The 20,859-nt window shown below is 34.8% G+C and overlaps 1 protein-coding gene across 50 annotated transcripts in view; it reads left to right on the plus strand.

Moving 5' to 3' along the window:
- The window catches only part of LOC105463581 (adhesion G protein-coupled receptor L3), an 856,114-nt gene that overhangs the window by 753,262 nt on the left and 81,993 nt on the right, over nucleotides 1-20,859 (plus strand). For all 50 annotated transcript variants that reach the window (XM_011710771.3, XM_011710772.2, XM_011710773.3 and 47 more), the window contains 2 exons: nucleotides 4,876-5,085; nucleotides 9,148-9,368. In XM_011710771.3, the coding sequence (XP_011709073.2) occupies nucleotides 4,876-5,085; nucleotides 9,148-9,368 (431 nt within the window). The remainder of the gene's footprint in view (nucleotides 1-4,875; nucleotides 5,086-9,147; nucleotides 9,369-20,859) is intronic.

Genomic DNA, 20,859 nt, shown 5'->3' on the forward strand with positions numbered 1-20,859 from the left:
GGGCAGCATGATACAACTTGTAGTTTGAATAAAAATCCATTGTAGAAGAGAGGGATGATTAAAGAGAGGTCATTTATTCAATCAATGCGTTAATTGTGCAGCTACTGTATACCACCTATTTCTCCAGGACCTGGAGGAGTGGTAATCAGAAGAGATGAAACAACTTACTCTCTTTGAGCTTTCTTTCTGGTTGGGAAGGGCACAGAAAATAAGTAGAAAAAATTATTAAAATATATAGTTTACATAAGTGATAAGGAGTAAGGTGAAAATAATACAAGAAAAGCAATAGAGTCAGAATACGGAAAACGGGTCTGTAATTTTAGATAGGAAGACTCAGAAAAAACCCTCTGTGGGAAGGTGACATTTGAATAAATAGTAAAAGGAGGGTGGCAAGTAAGCCATGCAGATATCTTTTGGAAGAGTATTCCAGGCCAAAGGAGCATCAGATGCAAAGGCCATGGGACTGGAATATCTCTCACCCATTCAAAGAACAGAGCAGGCCAATGGAAGTGGAATGAACTGAAGGAAGGGAAGAATAGGAAATGATGTCACAGGGGTGCAGTTATTAGGGCTATGTAAGTCTTTTGTAAAGACTCAGTTTTATTTTCATTGAGTGGGAGCCATTGGAGGCTTTGATTAGAGGAGCGATGTTGTATGACTTATATATAAAAAGAATCTCTCTGCTCTGCTAAATATAGAGAGAAGTGGGATTAGGGTCAAAGTAGGGAGATCAGTTAAGAATCAATTAAGAGGCTCTTCATAAGAAATCAGATGGCTCCAATCAAGTTGGTGCAGTTGAGATAAGAACCTGGCAGGCTTAGTGGGTAAGACCTGTAAGATTTCCTGTTGGATTAAATGTAGTGTGTGAAGGAAATAAAGGAGTCAATATAATTCCTGAGTTTTTGACCAAAACATTTTCAAGAATGAAGTTGCTATTTGCTAAAATGAGGAAAACAGAAGGAAGAGCAGATTGAAGCCAGGAGAGCAGAATAGGATAAGATCAGGAGCTGTTTTAGACATATAATATTTGATATCTTATTAAATATCCAAGTGGAGATTAAATGGGTGCTAAAGCTGTACTGATATGAGAGGGTTCAGCTCTAAGGCATTTAGCCTAATAGAAGTGGGAATATAATCATTCAAAACCAAATATTTTTATAGATTGTTTTAATGTTAAGCACAGTACTAGGTGCTAGGATGTAATATTAATAAAATTGATATAATGCCTGCTCTCAAGGCACCTAATGGTATATAGTTTGTCTTATAGGTGATTGAGTTATGTAGTGTTCACAAACATGTAATCTCAGAAAGGAATCCTTGTGCCATTATCACATTGGTACAACTATACCTAGGAGTTTAATTCAAGGGGTTGTCCTCATGAAAGGAGTTTGCTTTTTTCCATACATGGACCTCCTTCCTAGAAGTTCTATTATGGCAGACTATTAATTATAAACAAGGCTTTTCATATTTACATCTGTTATTTACATTCAGTGTCCACTTGATATGGTTTGACTGTGTCCCAACCCAAATACCACCTTAAATTGCAATAATCCCCATGTGTCAAGGGTGGGGCCAGGTGGAGATAATTGAATGAGGGTGGTTCCCCCATACTCTTCTCATGGTAGTGATTAAGTCTGATGAGATCTGATGGTTTTATAAATGGGAGTTCCCCTGCACAAACTTCCTCTTGCCTGCTGCCTTGTAAGACGTGTCTTGCTCCCCCTTCACCTTCTGCCATGATTGTGAGGCCTGCAAGTGGAACTGTGAGTCTGTTAAACTTCTTTTCTTTATAAACCCAGTCTTGTGTATGTCTTTATCAGCAGCGTGAGAATGGACTAATACACCATTGTTCTTTCCTGTTCATGTTACTGGTAAAATTCAAGTATTGAGTTGTCTTTGATGAGTGCTGCCCTCCCAGTATCATGGACATATAGGTGGTTGGGGTTGATGTTTTCCTGGCTAAATAGTCATAACTAAAAGTGACTTATTTACTAGACTTGTTTGTTCTATATTTGAGTGCTACAAATTTTTGCTACTGACATTTCAAGATCTGATACTCTTCTCTTAGTAACTCTGCATGGGGTTTTTGAAGAGCCTACTAAGGCACTGAGTAAAATAAATAAATTTCTAATAATGCATCTACCCAGATAAAAGTGGGAGTTCTTTGGTTTCTTATCATTTTTGCTTGTTCTTGTTCTTCTTCTTTTTTTTTTTTTTTTCTTTTTTTTTCAAAAGGGTGTTTTAGGTCTTTTGGATACATTTGAGAGGGTGTTATGCCTGCCATTTTTCCATTATGAGAGACTGCTGTGCTAAACGTTGGTACTTGATTCTCAAATCACAGCATCTTTCCTTTGAATCAAAGAAGAGAGCAAATAGCTGTCTATTCAGGGAACCAGGTAGCACTAACCACTCTCCATTCTCAAACACTAAAAGTAATTTAAGCTACCGCAGACCCAGCACTGCTTTGGTAGTATCCCCCAGAGAACAAAGCAGTTAAAGCAAAATTTCAGGTGGTTTTCTTTCATGACCTGAGCTCCTTCTGAGAAATATATCAAGAGGTATGCAGGAATATTTCGAAACTGTTTCATTGACAGTATTCTAGTGGAGGTCTTTATCAAATAACAACTGTGAAGTCATATCTGGCAGTATGAGGAATGCTGTGATTCAGATTACAGCATGATGGCTCACTTCTAAGAATTTCCACATCCAGAAAAATTTTTGAAAGGATGAAGTTAAAAAAAAGAAGAAGAAAATCTGGATATATGTTTTTCAAATGTCCTCATTTAAAATCCATTTTTTTCAACATTTATTTTAGATTCATCGGGTACATGGGCAGGCTTGTTACATAAGTGTATTCTGTGATGCTAAAGTTTGGGGTACGAATGATCCCATTACCCAGGTATTGAGTGAACATAGTGCCCAATAGGTTTTCTACCATTGCCCCCCTCCCTACCTCCCACCTCTGGTAGCTCCAAGTTTCTATTGCGGCCATCTTTATGTCCATGAATACTCAGTGTTTAGCTCCTGATTATACGTGAGAACATGCAGTATTTGAAAAACCTGAACATTTATATAGGTCAAAATTGGGCTTAGTGTGGAAGCTACTAAATGTGACGACTTCCATCCTAAAACAAAAGTCAGTGTGTATGATCTATATAGCTCAAAAAGGCATCACTTAGAAAGACAACTCTTTGTTGTCAGAATTTTTCCATGTAATGTTTATACTTTTACCAATTTTACGTATATTCATAAAAGTCAATGCCGTTGATTTTTCATCTTTTTTTGTTTGTTTGTTTTTTGACAGAGTCTCGCTCTGTCACCCAGGCTGGAGTGCAGTGGCACGATCTTGGCTCACTGCAAGCTCTGCCTCCTGGGTTAACCCTATTCTCCTGCCACAGCCTCCCGAGTAGCTGGGACTACAGGCGCCCGCCACCACGCTTGGTCAATTTTTTGTATTTTTAGTAGAGATGGGGTTTCACCATGTTAGCCAGGATGGTCTTGATCTCCTGACCTCATGATCCATGATCCACCCGCCTTGGCCTCCCAAAGTGCTGGGATTACAGGCATGAGCCACTATGCCCGGCCTGATTTTCATCTTTTAAAATTTTACAAAAATGCTGTCATAGTGTGTAGATCCTTTTGATGCTTGCTTTTTAAAAAAAAAAAATTAGATTTTTGTGTATTATCCATGTTTGTGACTGTAAATATAGTACACTGATTTTCTACTACTCTTTAAAATATCATTGTACAAATTAACCTTTTACCCAATCATTTATCCATTCTGCTACTGATAGAAGTTAGGTATTTAGGGCTCTTCAAAAAACCTTGAAGGAAAAGAATTGACAGTCATAGACAATTTCTCAACTTTTCTCAACATCTTGATATACTTATTTGTTGGGCCTCTATAAATTCTAAAGTTTCACAGAAGTTTTTTTAGGGTAGGGACAAAATATCTCAAGGTGGAAATAAGAGTTCTGAATCTTAAAACAAGGACAGAAATGAAGTAATTGACAACCAAGGAACATGGCAGACACAGAGCTTCCCCTACTATTTTAATAGAACCAAAACATGATGTTTCAGTACAGTTCACGAACTTTTTCTTGTTTCTTAGCTCTATTGTCTGCTATATGCCACTTTAGTATAGCAATTCTGAATATTTATTTTCTGTCAATGTATAACAGGCTCTATTCATGCAAAATCTTTCAAAGATCAAACTTGCTGATGTCTCTAAGCCATTCAATATGAATATAAATCCAATGAATATCCTCATTCTTTTAGATCTTCCCAAAAATAAATGGTACACATGTGTGGCTATTCATCAGAATTCCCTGGGGATCTTTATGAAAATACATACTTACATAACACAACCTTGGAAATTATGATACAAGATTTATAGGACAAAGGAATTGCATTTTTAATTTTAAAAATCCTTAGATGATTCAAAAATTAGTTGAGATACAACTGCCCCAAGTATAAAGCTTAAAATTTTAAATAGTGTTTCCTAGTGGAGATGGTCTGAAAATTAGTCCAAAAAAGTGATACAAATTTAAAAAATAAAATGTTTTACCTCGAAATCTTTGGCCAGAATTAAGTCGGTCTGCTTTAACTACTTATATTCTGAAAATGTTTGTAGCTGAGAAAGAAGCAAACACTATTGGCATCTCTGAATATCAAACTGATTTACACCTTACAGAAAAGATAAAACGCTCTATCTGTGGAAGAGAAAACCCAAATCATTAAGTTACTTTATTCGTTGTGGGTATAGAGGGTATTTTGTGCATTATTACTATCATGCTTTCTGAATCCAGGCCCTTATAAAACTTTGTAATTGGTTATGCATAAGCGCAACTTATGGCTTTTTCGTTGTGTTTCCAGCACAGTGATGCGGTCCATGACCTCCTTCTGGATGTGATCACGTGGGTTGGAATTTTGCTGTCGCTTGTTTGTCTCCTGATTTGCATCTTCACATTTTGCTTTTTCCGCGGGCTCCAGAGTGACCGTAACACCATCCACAAGAACCTTTGCATCAGTCTCTTTGTAGCAGAGCTGCTCTTCCTGATTGGGATCAACCGAACTGACCAACCAGTAAGCAACCTACATTGATACCAGTGAAGAATTTTTCCACTTCCAGCTTTTCAGTACTGCCAATACTAAAACTACTTAGTTTGAAAGTATCATTTCTTCTGGTCATCTAAGATAGATACTAATTTTCAGGCCTTACTCAGTTTTCCATTTTTCATATCCCATCATCATAAATAAGCAGCAAACTTTATGAATAAGGTGTATATTTCATTTTTAAATAGACTTTTGTTTTTTAGAGCAGTTATTGCTTTACAGCAAAATTGAGCAGAAGCTACAGACATTTCCCATCTATTCCCTGCACCTACACATGCATAGTGTCCTTCATTATTAACATCCCCCACCAGAGAGGTACACTTGTGACAACAGATGAACCTACATCAACACATCATTATCGCCCAGATTCCATTGTTTACCTTAGGTTTCACTCTAGGTATTGTACATTCTCTGGGTTTGAGTTTTTTTCACCGCCTTGAAAATCCTCTATGCTTCCTCTGTTTAATCTCTCCTTTCCCACTAATCTCTGGTAACCACTATTTTTCTTTTTTACTATCTCCGTTGTTTTGACTTTTCAGAATGTCATATGATTGGAATCATTTAGTATGTAGCTTTTTCAGATTGATCACTCTCTTTCCTTCCTTCCCTTCCTTCCATCCTTCCTTCCTTCCTTCCTTCCTTCCTTCCTTCCTTCCTTCCTTCCTTCCTTCCTTCCTTCCTTCCTTCCTTCCTTTCTTTCTTTCTTTCTTTCTTTCTTTCTTTCTTTCTTTCTTTCTTTCTTTCTTTCTCTTTCTTTCTTTCTTTCTTTCTTTCTTTCTTTCTTTCTTTCTTTCTTTCTTTCTTTCTTTCTTTCTTTCTTTCTTTCATTTTTCTTTCTTTTCTTTTCTGACACAAAGTCTCACTCTGTCACTCAAGCCGGAGTGCAGTGGTATGATCCTGGCTCACTGCAATCTCCACCTCCCAGGCTCAAGCGATCCTCCCACCACAGCCTCTGGAGTAGCTGGGACTACAGGCATTTGCCACCATGCCCAGCTAATTTTTTGTATTTTTAGTAGACAGGGTTTGACCATGTTGTTCAAGCTGATCTCAAAATCCTGGACTCAATCAACCCACCTGTCTCAGCCTCCCAAAGTGCTGGGATTACAGATGTGAAGCACCATGCCTGGACTTGGCTTCTCTCAAATTGTCATATATATTTGAATTTCCTCCATGCATTTTTGTGACTTGATAGCTTATTTCTTTTTAGTGCTAAATAGTATCTCATTGTCTGATGAGATATTACTTCCAAGATGTCAGTTATGCGTTTGTCAATTACAAAGAAAGCTGCTATAAACATTTGTATGCAGGTTTTTGTGTGGACCTGTTTTTAACTCCTTTGGGTGAAACCAGGAAGCACAATTTGTGAATCACATGGTAAGAGTATATTTAGCTTTAAAGAAACTGACAAATTGTCTTCCAAAGTGGCTGTACCATTTTGTGTTCCCATTAGCAATGAAGGAGATGTACATTTCTTCAGAAATTATTTCATAAACTTGTTTTTCTAAGGAACTACATATTGTCATTTTTTTTTCTTTTGTTTTAACCACAGGGCTCAATATTGAGGAAACTTTGGTAAAATTATTTAGAAAATGAAAGAATATCTTTTTTTCCAATTAATAGAATAATGTGTTTTTTGTTTTTTTTTGTTTGTTTGTTTGTTTTTGAGAGGGAGTCTCGCTCTGCGCCCAGGCTGGAGTGCAGTGGCGCGATCTCGGCTCACTGCAAGCTCCGCCTCCCGGGTTCACGCCATTCTCCTGCCTCAGCCTCCTGAGTAGCTGGGACTACAGGCGCCCGCCACCGCGCCCGGCTAATTTTTTGTATTTTTAGTAGAGACGGGGTTTCACTGTGGTCTCGATCTCCTGACCTTGTGATCCGCCCGCCTCGGCCTCCCAAAGTGCTGGGATTACAGGCGTGAGCCACCACGCCCGGCCAGAATAATGTTTTAAAGTTTGTAATATGCCTTAAAAATAGACAATATTATATGAAAATCTGCAGGTCTAAAATAAGTTTTTCTAATTGATGTATTTTGGAAAATAGTACAACCTGCAAATCATTTTTAGTATATGTAAGCTCTTCCCAGTTTTCGTTTGGCACTTTATATTTGGATGAGTTCTGGTCATGTCTTTAAGTGCTAACCTTACACGTTATTGCACCCTACATTTATTCGTATCAAGGAAAGGAGGAAGAGAAAAAGGGAAAGAAAAGAAAAAAAAAAGAACAGCACTAGCCAGCTGTTGGTAAAACCAAACAGAAAATGTAAATAATAGACAGTATCTTAATATTACACAGACTTTATGCCCACTTATAATTTTTGTGAGCCAGTTTCAGTTTACTTAAGATTTATGCACATGATACAAGTTTGTTATCATGAGTAAAATTGCAAATGAGCAGAAAAGTTTCATTTTGTAGAAGACTTTTGAGCATAATAAATAGTTCGCTTACTTAATGCTGTTTTCTGGTATGTGTCCATATGTATGGAGTACTTTACAATAAAAATGCAGTTGGATTCATGTTTGTGATTACACATTCATGATTAATGACTGTAAAGGGTACAATTATGGTGATTATATTTTTAATTGGGTATCATATACTAATGTGACAGCTTTCCCCATAAATGCATACCTATGAATAAGCAATCAAAGTACACATTTCTTTCCCCAAAAAAGTAAAGCCTTATGATAACAAAAATTAATAGTTGAAGTTCCAACTCAAAAAAGCAAGAAATGGAAAATTGTGTTATTTTCCAAGAATATATCATTTTATTCTCTTGTTAGCTTGCAATTCAAATGCTGTGTGATTTCTTTTCATTTAGAAACCTTATTCTTATTTTTGTTTCCTGATGTTACATATGGTATGAAAAACTTCGCCAAATATTGCAGACTACACAAAACTCATTTCTAACAAGTAATATAGAGAACAATGATTGATATGAAAAACATGGGTAGAGTGCAGCTCAGCAAAACTTGTCTTTACTCTCCTTGCTAGCGAGGTGTCCTTTTCTGCACTCCACGTAGTGTTTAGGACCAGCTTTCTAGCTCCTCAGATGTAAGACTTCCTGATCTCTCCTTCATTGTCATCTTTGTAACCCAAAATTTCACCTGCCCTTTTGTCTCATTTCATAGAGATTATACTCACCAATGAATTTCTATTACTCTGATAACTTCTGTAAGTTTGTTGCCCTTTTCCAGTAGCAGTTATAGATTTTAATCAGGGCTTCCTATAAGGAAGAAGAACTCAAAGAAATGAGAATTCAGGAACTAACATAAGGGTAAGAAATTGATAGTTGGTCAGCTGAAAATTGTAGTACTTTAGAAAATATACAAAAATGAGAACTGGCTGCCTTTTTTGACCAAGCTTGTCTAAACCAGTATTTAGTACAATAACAAAAAAATCAAAGAAAGAAAGCAGTTTGGGAACATTTAAGTAGATCAATTTTTATTCATATTCACCATGAATTTTCCACCACCACCTTAAATCCTTTTTGATACCAGGCAGGGAGAAATAAACAACTACTAATAATTAATTTCATCATGAAACAAACAAATAGTAATAATCTCATCATGAAAAGACTGCAATTAACTACACTATTTAATTTTCCCCTTAGTTTTAATGTTTCTCTTTCATTGACTATTGAAAAACTTACTCGGTTAGTATGTTCTAACTCTAACTCTAACTCTAACTCATGATTATGGCTAAGAGAAAAAATTCTTAAAATCTCTTTTAAAATATTTATGCTCATTTCTCAGGAATAATTATTCATAAACTTTTATTAGAATTTTTCCTAAGTATTTTTTTTATTCTGATGATATGCTGTCATCCATAAGCCATTATTAATGTTAAAGGCAGTTTTCAAAGGTAGATTATATTTAAGTATGTTAGTTTTAATATCTGTGTTTTAAGAATCTTCCCTAGATGATTATTTTGCAGACCTATTGTAATGCAGTTTCGGTAAATATTTAATTTGGTTTTATGGCAGTTGACCAGTATCCCATGTGGTAGTGATTTGACTAAATCATTTGTTCCTTTTCCTAGATTGCCTGTGCTGTTTTCGCTGCCCTCTTACATTTCTTCTTCTTGGCTGCCTTCACTTGGATGTTCCTGGAGGGGGTGCAGCTTTATATCATGCTGGTGGAGGTTTTTGAGAGTGAACATTCACGTAGGAAATACTTTTATCTGGTCGGCTATGGGATGCCTGCACTCATTGTGGCTGTGTCAGCTGCAGTAGACTACAGGAGTTATGGAACAGATAAAGTGTAAGTTTATTGTTTTCTTTCTTTTTAAATCTAGGTGAAATAAAAGTGTTGGATTTTCTTGGAAGCTAAGGTCTTTATATTACCTCACAGCAATAAATGAAGAAACTGAGCAGCAAATGTGTATAATTCAATCCATGGTTATACTTTGGTTACGATGTAAAAAGAAAAAGATACCTTGAGACTTACCACGATGCTGTTTTAAAACAGTATAATTTTTCCACATCCACATCATAACCTTGTGTAATTACGAAGAGATCATAATTTTATTTTTCTTCAGAACATTAAGACATTAGTCAAAGGAAGAACTAGCTGTATGAAGAGCTGTTTGCTAGTATAGGATGGTGCAGTCCCTGACATTGCTGGCTTCTCTTCTTCCTGACAGGTCAGTTCAAGTCACTGGAAAGCCTTTTATGTCATCAACAGGAAGAGTATAGGAGCAGGGACAGCCTGTGTTTTTTCCCCTTTTTTCCTGGGTAGACATTGAGGTAGAGTGATGAATTTTGCTTTCAACATAGCTTTAAATTGCTAAGACATACCTATCAAGATGTGAAGCATATAAGCATGGAGTTCAGAGAAAAATATGTTTGTAATCTACATGCGTATAACAGTTGAGATCTCCAGAGTAAATCAAAGTTTTATGAGAAGATTAGAAAGTAAACCAAGATAGACCTCTGATGAATAATCATATTTAGAACATAGCCTCAGGAGAAAAATTACAAGTAGAGAAAAAGAAGAGGTAAGCAGAGGCTTATAAAGATTACCATGAGGTTCAGATTCAAGGCAAGGGAGAAGAAAGTCTCAAGATGGTGTTTCAAAACACCATCAGTGACCAGACACAGTGGCGCATGTCTATAAGGCTACTTAGGATGCTGAGGCAGGGGAATCGCCTGAGCCCAGCCTTTGAGATTACAGAGAACTGTGACCATGCCACCTTACACCAGCCTGGATGACAGAGTGAGAACTCATCTCTAAGAAGCAAAACAAAACTAAAACAGAAAACCACCATCAGTGGTGTTTTATGTCAAAATTAACTTAAGTAAAAAACAAAAACAAACAAAAAAAAACATTTGACCTCTTAAGTCTTTTTTTTCTTAAGAGGCAGGGTCTCTATGTTGCCTGGGCTGCTGGAACTTCTGGGCTCAAGTGATCCACCTGCCTAGCCTCCCAAGTAGTGCAACAGCCATTTTTGCAAAGTACTGGAAGCAGAAGTCAAATTGGGAGGTGTGAAGAGATAAGTCAGTAGTAATAGTGGTATGTACACCTGGAAGTAAGTTGATTGAAAAATAGTTAAAATATTAACTTATGTGATAATCATGAAGGAAGATTTTAAATATGAAGTCTTAAGCATATCTAGGGTGAGAGGAATCAAATTAATAGGAGGAGATTCGTAGAGAGAAAATTCCTTATGGTACATATGGGCCAAATGAAAGCGAAAAGTCTTGGGGGTTAGAATGACACAAGACTCAACACAAGATTAGGAAACTCTTGATTTATTAATAAAAGTGGTCTTAGAATTTGCAAAGTCCATGGCACTAATTTTACAGGTGAGAAAATAAAATACTAGATTAATTAATTGCATTGCCTGTGGTTATAGAGTTAGTTGGTAGCAGATGTGAGATAAACCAAGTCAGGTTATTTCAAATAAACTAGGAATTTTTTTTTTTGAAACTGTAAAATGACCTCACTTTTTTGAGGTGAGTGTGAAGAAAAGGACAGGCAAGGTACATTTCGAAGCAGAGGAACTTTTCCATCAAGTAAAAGATGCTGATTTCTATTGAGTGAATAGGTGAGGTCACGTCAAGAGAACGGATTTGAAAAGCTTTGAAATGAAGACTATGGAAAATGTGCTAAGGAGCCAATTAGATATTAATAAAAAGATTTTCAAGCAGCAGTGAAGGCTCAGATGAGGTTAGATAACTTCAATTTGTACAGAAGTTAATAAGCCAAATTTCATGACTTTCCACCGGCAATTAGCAGTCTGAACATGCTGGCAGTAAAACAGCTTGCTTCTCAGAAGTGAGGATTCATAAAAAGGGAACGACAAGAAGAGGACGCCAGAATTATTGGGAGCATAGTTAAAACAGCATATGTGAACTATGCTATTTTAGGCACCAACACTACAATTAAAAGAAGACTTATTCACGTTGAGTCTTTGTCTTGAGTACAGTGACAGGCTGTATAAAACCATTTGTCTAGTCTTTGTCTTGAGTACACTGACAGGCTGTATAAAACTATTTGTCTAAATATGCCAATAACTATTATTTTTTTAATCTCACCTTTGTGAATTGTAATCAAGTCTGTGATTTTTTTCTGTTGATTCCAGTGACATCTGTGATACAGACTAGGATTAGCAAAAAAAACACAAAAAACAAACAAAACACATTATCTGAGGTTGTCCCTAAAGATATCTTAGGGGAGGGGTGTTAGATTGATATAGATTTATTTGTTTTTTTAAATAATATCTTTGATATATTCATATAACAAAATCCAGTCTTTTAAAGCATACACTTCAGTTGTTTTTAGGATGTTCATGGTATTATGTACGCATCACTATTGTCTAATTTTAGAATATTTTCATCGAAACAAAAAAGAAAGCCCCTAGCAGTCATTTCACCTAGATCATGGGACTTTACATTTTTCTCAATGCATTTTCTACCACGAAATTGAGTAATATAGTTATCTGTGACCTTATACTATTTCAAATATTGTTGCTAAGTAGCTCCATTTTGCTCTCTTGAAGTTCCAAATTATATTTTTCTTTTACATTATTTTTTTTCTCCTTAGGTATTTGGAAATTGTCCTGTTACTGAACTCATTCAATTTGTTTGGTTTGTGTTTTAGTCATTTACTTTGAGACAGATGTCATTTTTTGGATAGTAGAAATCTATCTTTTCTTAGAATCAATAATATGTAGTCTCTTGTGACTTTGTTAAAGCTTTGGCCATCATTGCTTTAATTTCCTGCACCATAACTGGAAGCTCTCATTTACTGACATTATTACTGTGTGAGACTAGGGGCTAATTTATTTCCCAGGCACTGATTTAAAACAAGCCTTAATAACAGTTCAGTTTTGCAATTATCACTTTTTCCAACAGAAAGAGAAGCAAAACAGATATAGTGAAAAGGGAGGGTAGATGGAAAATAAAGAGGAAAAGATAGAGAAAATTTCATTATTTCAATTATTTCACAGGCAGGCATAACACATTTTAGTGTCTTGTTGTACATTTTAAATAAATTGTCCACAGAGAAGCCTTCAGAATACATGTAAAAAATGTTTAACTTCTACTTTTTCGGAATTCACGCAGTCCAACATCTATACAGTGCTGTTTTGCCCACTGAAGAAGCAGATACTGAAAAGAGAACCAGTACTGAGCCATGGTGTTTGCTTGAAAAGTTGAAGTGAACCAGATTGTTTCCATTGGGGTTTAATCAAGACATCGCAATGAAAATAGAAGCCATTAATTTTTATGCAACTCAAAGGATTTCTGTATATAGAATTATATATCTTGTTTCTTATCATCGAGACTGTCTTTGTTCCAGTTTCTCCTGCTGTTGTGCATTGCTTTTATTTTGTTTTATTTTGTTTTTGAGATGGAGTTTCACTCTTGTTGCCCAGGCTGGAGTGTAATGGCACGATGTTGGCTCACCACAACCTCTGCCTCCCGGGTTCAAGCGATTCTCCTGACTCAGCCTCCAGAGTAGCCGAGTAGCTGTGATTACAGTCATGCACCACCATGCCTGGCTAATTTTGTATTTTTTAAGTAGAGATGTGGTTTCTCCATGTTTTTCAGGCTGATCTCGAACTCCCAACCTCAGATGATCCACCAGCCTTGGCCTGCCAAAGTGCTAGGATTACAGGTGTGAGCCACCATGCCCGGCCTGCTTTTATTTTATTTAATATGACATTTCCCACTCCCTGCTCACCACGTGCATCTTTTTTTCACACATCTCTGCTGTCTCAAGTTTGTTTGTTTGCAGTGTCACCTTCCTATGTACTACACTGATTTTTTCAAGTATGAAAATGTATAGTCCACAGCCTATAATACAGTGGAACTAGCCAGAAATCAGAGAAATATTGTTAACTATTTTCTTTAAATTATTATTAAGCTCAATACAGTAAAATTGTATGTCTTGGAAATCTTTTTTACTTGTTTTTGCAACTTCATGATTCTTAAGTTTTTATTCTTCAGTCTTGCCCACTTAGAGTACATCTAGAATAAAACCATTGAATGTCTATTATAATAATTCAGATAATAGACATATCTCCCTTTTCTCTCCTCTTAATGTATTTATTATACTGACAATGAGGCTTTATTTCTGAAACCTTTAATATAATAATAATACCTTACATTTCTAAAATATAGAGAATTATATTAATGGTAGGAGATAAAATCAGAGATAAAATTGTTTCATAGGTTAAATAAATGCTATTTTTACAGATATGGAGATAAATATCATATTCCATCTGGCTGATGGATTTTGACGTTTTTCTATGAAATGTTGTTAGGGCTATTGAATTTATTATTTTATATAACACACATACACACAAAGCATACAAATCTGATTCTGAGAAGTTGCTTAATTTGCCATCAATTTGCAGTGCTTGTAAGGAGCCATTATTTGTTTAACAAAACCTTTTTATCTGTACTGACATTATATTCAAGAATGTACTTAGAATAACATCTGGTTAAAATAATTAGATATTTTAAAAATCCATTTTAAAAAACAATAATCTTAAAAAAAAAAAAAAAAAAAAAAACTCTGCTAGTAGACCACAGGTATAAATTGCACTGTTAATAATGGGCATTTATTTTCATTTACCTCTTTCTTTTATCTTTTTATGTCTCTCATAGTGTTATTCATATGGATATTCAGTGGGATGACATCAATATGATACTGTCAGAAGAAAACTATAGCGAAGGCTGGCACTGACTTAACAATAATTCGAATGGGACAGATTTGGAAATTCAGTGCTAAATACTTTGGTTTTATGACCTGAAACTAATCACTTCATTTAAACTTTAATTATTCCAATATTACCAAAGCATGCAAACTGTTTGAACAGTAAATTTTTATTTAAAGAAAAAATCACATTGATAGTTTATAGCATTTTCCACTCAATCTCATGTATGGAAAAGCAGTGGTTACCATCATGAGTGGATTGGAAGAAGGAACTAGAAGTGGGTACCAGGAAGAGGGAGAGAGTACACTGGGAAGGGGTTAAGCCCAGAGAATTGTCTAGGAGAGAAAATCTGGGCTAAAAAATTGTTGAGTGGTTTCTAAATATGTGGATGAAGTCATGAACATTTATAATCGATCAGAATATTCTTGAGTACTAGAAGAATAGCCAAGCTGTTAAAAATAATTGAAATCAAATTTTATGATCTGAAAATTGTTGTAAATTATCTATTAAATTTTACATTTGTCTTTCCAGCTCATTAGCTTAAGAGTATCTCTAAAAGGGGTAATCTCTCCTCTGTTAGTTAAAAGACCCCAGACTTCCTTATTTTCACTTCATCATCTAACCAGCATAATCATGTAGGTAGAAAAGTGATTATAGATTTTTTAAAGATATCAGATTAGAGTATTATTCAAGAAAGAGATTAGTTAAGGAACATTGAACTCGATGGTACCTGCAAGTTATATGCATAGATTTATTTAATTACCTTGTTCACAATTCCTTAGCATTTCAAATTCATAGAAAATCATATTTTCACTTAAGGAGTATTTTTCTAAGCAATGATTACATGATATTATAAAATGTTCTTATAACATTTTGTTGACGTAAAGCATCTGCCTTGCTGTAATATTATCACCAGGTGTGTTTGACTATAGCTTGGCCAGTAGGAAATAATACAGATAATGGAGAAGTATTTGTTATTGACATATGAAGGTCGTCATTCAATATGTCTACAGGGAGTACATGTATATGTTTATATACTATTTTATTCAAGGCCAAGAGCATTTTATGTGTATGTGTAGTAAATGCTGAAGGGTTATTGTGTCATCATTTTATCATCCAGAAAGCCAATGATTGATTGAACATATAAAATTATCATCATATATACAAGAATTCTGGGTTGAGCATAATTTTTTTCTATTAAGAAGTTATCCATACTAGAATTATGTCAGAGATCATCAGGACCACTGTACTGTTATTTTTAAAATGCAATGAAATGCTAGACTTAAAATTGAATATTGGACCTGAATTCTTATTGGAATCAAAGAAGTATAACAACTTCCACAGCTATCATTAGACATCTAGAGCATCACGTATAATATAGCATGACTTTATTGATTAGGATGACTACATTAAAAAGTACATAGTGACAAACATTGTTGAAGATGTGGAAAATCAGAACCCTCATGTATTGCTGATGGGAGTGTCAAATGATGTAGCTAGCAACTTCAGAAAATCGTTCCACAGATTTTCAAAATGTTAAACATAGTTTTGATCCAGCAATTCCACTCCTAAGTATTTATCAAAAACTAAAAAATAAAAACTAAGGACCACGTTAAAACTTGTATACAAGAGTTTATAGCAGCATTATTTATGTTAGCCAAAACATGGGAATAACCAATGTCCATCAACTGATGAAAAGATAAAATGTGAAATACCTAAATGAGTATTTTTTGGCAATAAAAATGAAGTATTAACACATGCCATAAAATTATTATGTTAAGTGATTAAAGCCAGTTATAAAAGACTATATATTATATGTTCGCATATATATAAAATGTCCAGAATAGGCAAATCTTTAAAGACAGAAAATATAGTCGTTGCTAAAATTGGGGAGAGGGTGGATGGGTCATTGTAGGGCAGTGGGAGGTCAAAAATGGGGAGTGACTTTTGGTGGGTACAGAGTTTCATTTTGGTAAAATGAAAATGTAAAATTAGATTATGCTGATGGGTTCACAACTCTTAAATATACTAAAAACCTTAGAGTTATACTCTGTTAAATAAATGATTTATGATATATAAATCATATTGCAGTGAAGCTGTTTAATAGTACTAAAAGTTTCACTAACATCGAGATGACCTTATATTTAGAAAGATCTGATATTTTGACTTGAGAACTGTTTCAGTAATCTGTGCATTATATACAGCATATAAATTTCTCACCTACTCATTGAGAATTTTTAATTATCAACCAAGCTACACCTTTAGTTGTTTTATAATTTATATCTTTATTCTCTGGAGAAACATCTAACAGCCACAGTGAGTTTGGAGTCAGGTAGACTAGAACAAAATTCAGTCTCAACTACTTATTATCTATGGGTCTGTGTGTATTTACCCGAGTATCACATTCCTAATCCATAAATGGGAGTTATTGTAAGTACCTTGCAAGACTCTTCCAATGTTTGAAACTCTGTGTGTGTGTGTGTGTGTGTGTGTGTATTTATGAATCAGAGTATATACATAAAGTGTATATTTGTATGTAAACAGTATGTATATATGTAAAGCATATGCTAGACATCTATGACTAGCATAGATAAGTATTTATTAAATTAGAACTTTTATTATTACTGGTACTATTATTTGGCTGATACAAATGAAGAAATACAGACATGATCAGCAACATTGTTTTTAATTATAAAATAGATTGTATTAAAAAGCAACCATTCACTAGAGTAGTGATTACAATTCTTGGTTTTTTTGTTTGTTTGTTTGTTTGTTGTTTTTTTACCTTTCAGGTTCAGAGGTACATGTGAAGGTTTATGATATAGGTAAACTTGTGTCACAGGGGCTTCTTGTACACAATTCTTATGATATAATCTTAAGATGAGACCATGGCAATCACTCAACATTTAGTAGTATTAATAAATTATAATAGTTATAATTCTTACCTTTATAGTCCATCATAGAATGTAGTATGCATTTTACCAAAAAAATAATGAAATTCTTTTAAAAACTATAACATGTTGAGGAAATAAAGACAACACAATCTATTTTTGATATATTAGAGGTAGTGTTTAATTCTAAGATCCAAAACTGTAGCAGAACCTCAAATGCTAGTCTTGACCACCGCTGATTTCACTGCATCCCTGTATCACTCCACCAACCTTTTTTTAAAATTCATGCACTTGCTTGCAAAGTATTTCAATATTAGATGTATGAATGTGCTGTGATGAAAATGGCATTAAAAAATCCCTAACAATCGTATTATGCAATAAACTGAGGACCAGATTTATTATACTTGATATATATACCTGTCCCTTTTTTCTCTTCTTGTCCTTCTTTCTTGTCCAGTTTATTCCTTTCTTATTCTCTCAATCTTGCCAGGTATATATATATGTAAATATAATATGAATATTATATTTACATATTATATTTATATAAAAATATATTTATAATACATCAATACATAAATATATATAATATTACATATAAATATATATATTACAAATATAACAATGTCGGCACATATTACAGAGAAAAAGATATTATATAATTAAAAATTCTCATAAACAACTTGCTATGATTAAGCCTTGTGAATTTCATCATCTAATAGTAGCCAACGATTGTTTACTGGTTACATTTAATACTCATCAAGAATAATTCAGTCTGTGATTTAGCATCCTGTAGAAAGTGAAACAAACATATTGCTAATTTACATTACCCCAAAAAACTTTGGTTAATATTTTGAAATAGAGTAATTCACAAGGACAAAGACTACTTATTCTTGTGGGTTAACACCAGTCCTTTAGAGTTTTGAAATCAATAAACTTGTATAATTCAGTAAGACTTCATCATGTAGCTAACAATATATGTTACTTTTATTATTTGAAAAAAATTATACTACAAAATGAATTTCAACAACATATTTATATTAGATAAATGAAAAGGAGGTCAAGTCAAGGTTTGTGGTATATGACAAGTGTTTCTTTGAATTATAGGATATATCTAGTATCAAAAGGTTTTTACTATGGCCTCAAATAAACACGAGTGTGGTCAGAATGCACCTGCTTTCTCAAGTCTCTTATGTCTTTTGTTACAGTACTTTTATAAACATAATGTATAGATGATATACAATGATTGAATTTCATTTATAAAAAAGAAATTGCCATATCTTAAAAATTAAATGTGAATGTCCAATCCAAATTACTAATTTCAAAAATTAAATGTTGCTAGATAGATAAAGGCAATTTTCAGATAAATTGTATTCTTCAATAGCGGGTCTATCTTACCATTCACAAGCTGGACTTCAGTGTGTTTAGTGTGATAAATTGTTCTTCTAGCTTTGTCTCACCTTAAACAGTGTTTTTACCTTGTATCTAAATGTCATTGAATGGTCAGACTTATAACTCTGAGGTAGGATATATGTGCTCAGGCATGTATACATACACCCCACGTAATATTCTTCTCCACCTTAAAGGCTGAGTGAAGTGTTGTAACATAGACACAGTGAACTGGGACGGGAATCATGCAAACTTTTAAGGTACTTAATAGGAATAGGAGGAAATACAGAAGGCTTTGAGAAAGCCAGCATGTGGCCAGAAACAACAGCAGGTGTGGCCATATGGCAATCAAATTAGAAAAGGGATTCTTGCCACACAGCCTTCCAGAAAAGAGTAAAGCCCCAGCAGCCCTCATGGAGGGATGATTTGTTAAGTACATTTTACTTATTTTATATTGCCTCTTTCACTGTTCAGTTCCAAATGAAATGTAAATCCATTTTGCCAAACTGATATAAAAATTTTTCTTAAAGAATAAAAATAATCATTTTGAAATGCCCTTTTACATTTAGAAAATATCACTATGCTGAAAGCACATTTCCAAATAAAGCGTTAGCTAAGCTGAGATCATTGTCAAAAAAGCAAAGTTGTGCAAGGCTATAATTTAATGATACTATTTTACTTTATTGAAACATTTGGTAAGATTATTTAATATTTTAAAATTCCCTTAGTCCAAGACAACTGTTAATAATATAAAGGTATTTGTTTAAGATTCCTTAACTTGTAAAATAATCTTCTATAGAAGATTGTGAAGCACATTTTCCTATTAAAAATTTTTCTGAAAACGTGTTTTAGTTCTCACATTAGCTTTCAAAAACTTGTTTGACCTACAAAATAACTAGAGTTATATTATTAAGTCATTCTTAAAACGTATTATTAGTATTGTATCATGTTGCTATAATTTCAGCAGCATTCATGGGCTGCAGTTGTGTGTGTGTGTGTTTGTGTGTGTGTGTGTGTGTCTGATCTAGTCTGGGAAAATGTCCATGTTTTGGTCTCGTCCTTCATTGTTTTTTTGTTTTTGTTTTTGTTTTTGTTTTGAGATGAAGTCTTGTTTTGTTGCCCTGACTGGAATGCGATGGCACGATCTTGGCTCACTGCAACCTCTGCCCCCAGATTCCAGAGATTCTCCTGCCTCTGCCTCCCAATTAGCTGGGATTACAGGCACCACACCTGGCTAATTTTTGTATTTTTAGTAGAGATGGGGTTTCACTATGTAGGCCAGGCTGGTCTCGAACTCCTGACCTCAAGTGATCTGCCCACCTCGGCCTCCCAAAGTGTTGGGATTACAAGCCTGAGCCACGTGCCCAGCCTCCTTCATTGTTTTTACCCTGAGGGAAAAAAGGATATTTGTTCAGAACTCAGACCTTTGAAAATCTTCCTTCCCCAAGGGTTTCTTTTTTCTCTCTCTCTCTGCCCCCGTCTGTCGCTCTCTCTTTTTCTCTCTCTCTCATACACACATACACCCTCTGTCTCTCTCTTTTATTACGTTGATGACAAGCTAGCCTATAATCAGAATGAAGACAATGTTCATATTTCAACCTTGAATTCTCTGGTTTGTTTCTGCTTATATTTAGCACTACACTTCTATTTCATATGACCAAGTTTTTTGAACACCACCACAACAAAAGGGTAACTAATTATCCAAACAAACCAGTGGTGTTTAAACATTGATTGCTTCACTAATAGCATTTTTTCAAACAGGATTATTGTGTTTATTTTGAATATAGAAATTATCTTGTCTACATAAAAAATGGGAACTTGTAGTCAGTTTCTTTTTAGAGTGCCTATTCTACTTCTACTGAAATTAGTTTACATGTATTTAACTTAATAGAAGAAGGCCAGACTTCGTTTTTCGTTTTTGTTTTGTTTTTGTTTGAGACGGAGCCTCACTCTGTTGGCAGACTGGAGTACAGTGCCGGGTTCATGACTCACCACAGCCTGACCTCCTGGGCCCAAGCCATCCTTCCACTTCAGCCTCCCAAGTAGTTGGGACCACAGGCATGCATCACGATCCCCAGCTAATATTTTTTTTCTTTGTAGAGATGAGGTCTCACTATATTGCCCAGGCTGGTCTTGAACTCCTGGGCTCAAGCAATCCTCTTGCCTTGGCCTCCCAAAGTCCTGGGATAACAGGGGTGAGCCACTGTGCCCAGCCTCTTCATTGTTTTAAAATGGGCTTTTTGTAGGCAATCTGTTTGGGTTCAAGACTTTTTTTTTTTTTTTGGCTTAAAAATCTAGCTCTTAAAATAAG

The sequence above is a fragment of the Macaca nemestrina genome, chromosome 3 (assembly GCF_043159975.1).
Source record: "Macaca nemestrina isolate mMacNem1 chromosome 3, mMacNem.hap1, whole genome shotgun sequence".
NCBI classification, from domain to species: domain Eukaryota; kingdom Metazoa; phylum Chordata; class Mammalia; order Primates; family Cercopithecidae; genus Macaca; species Macaca nemestrina.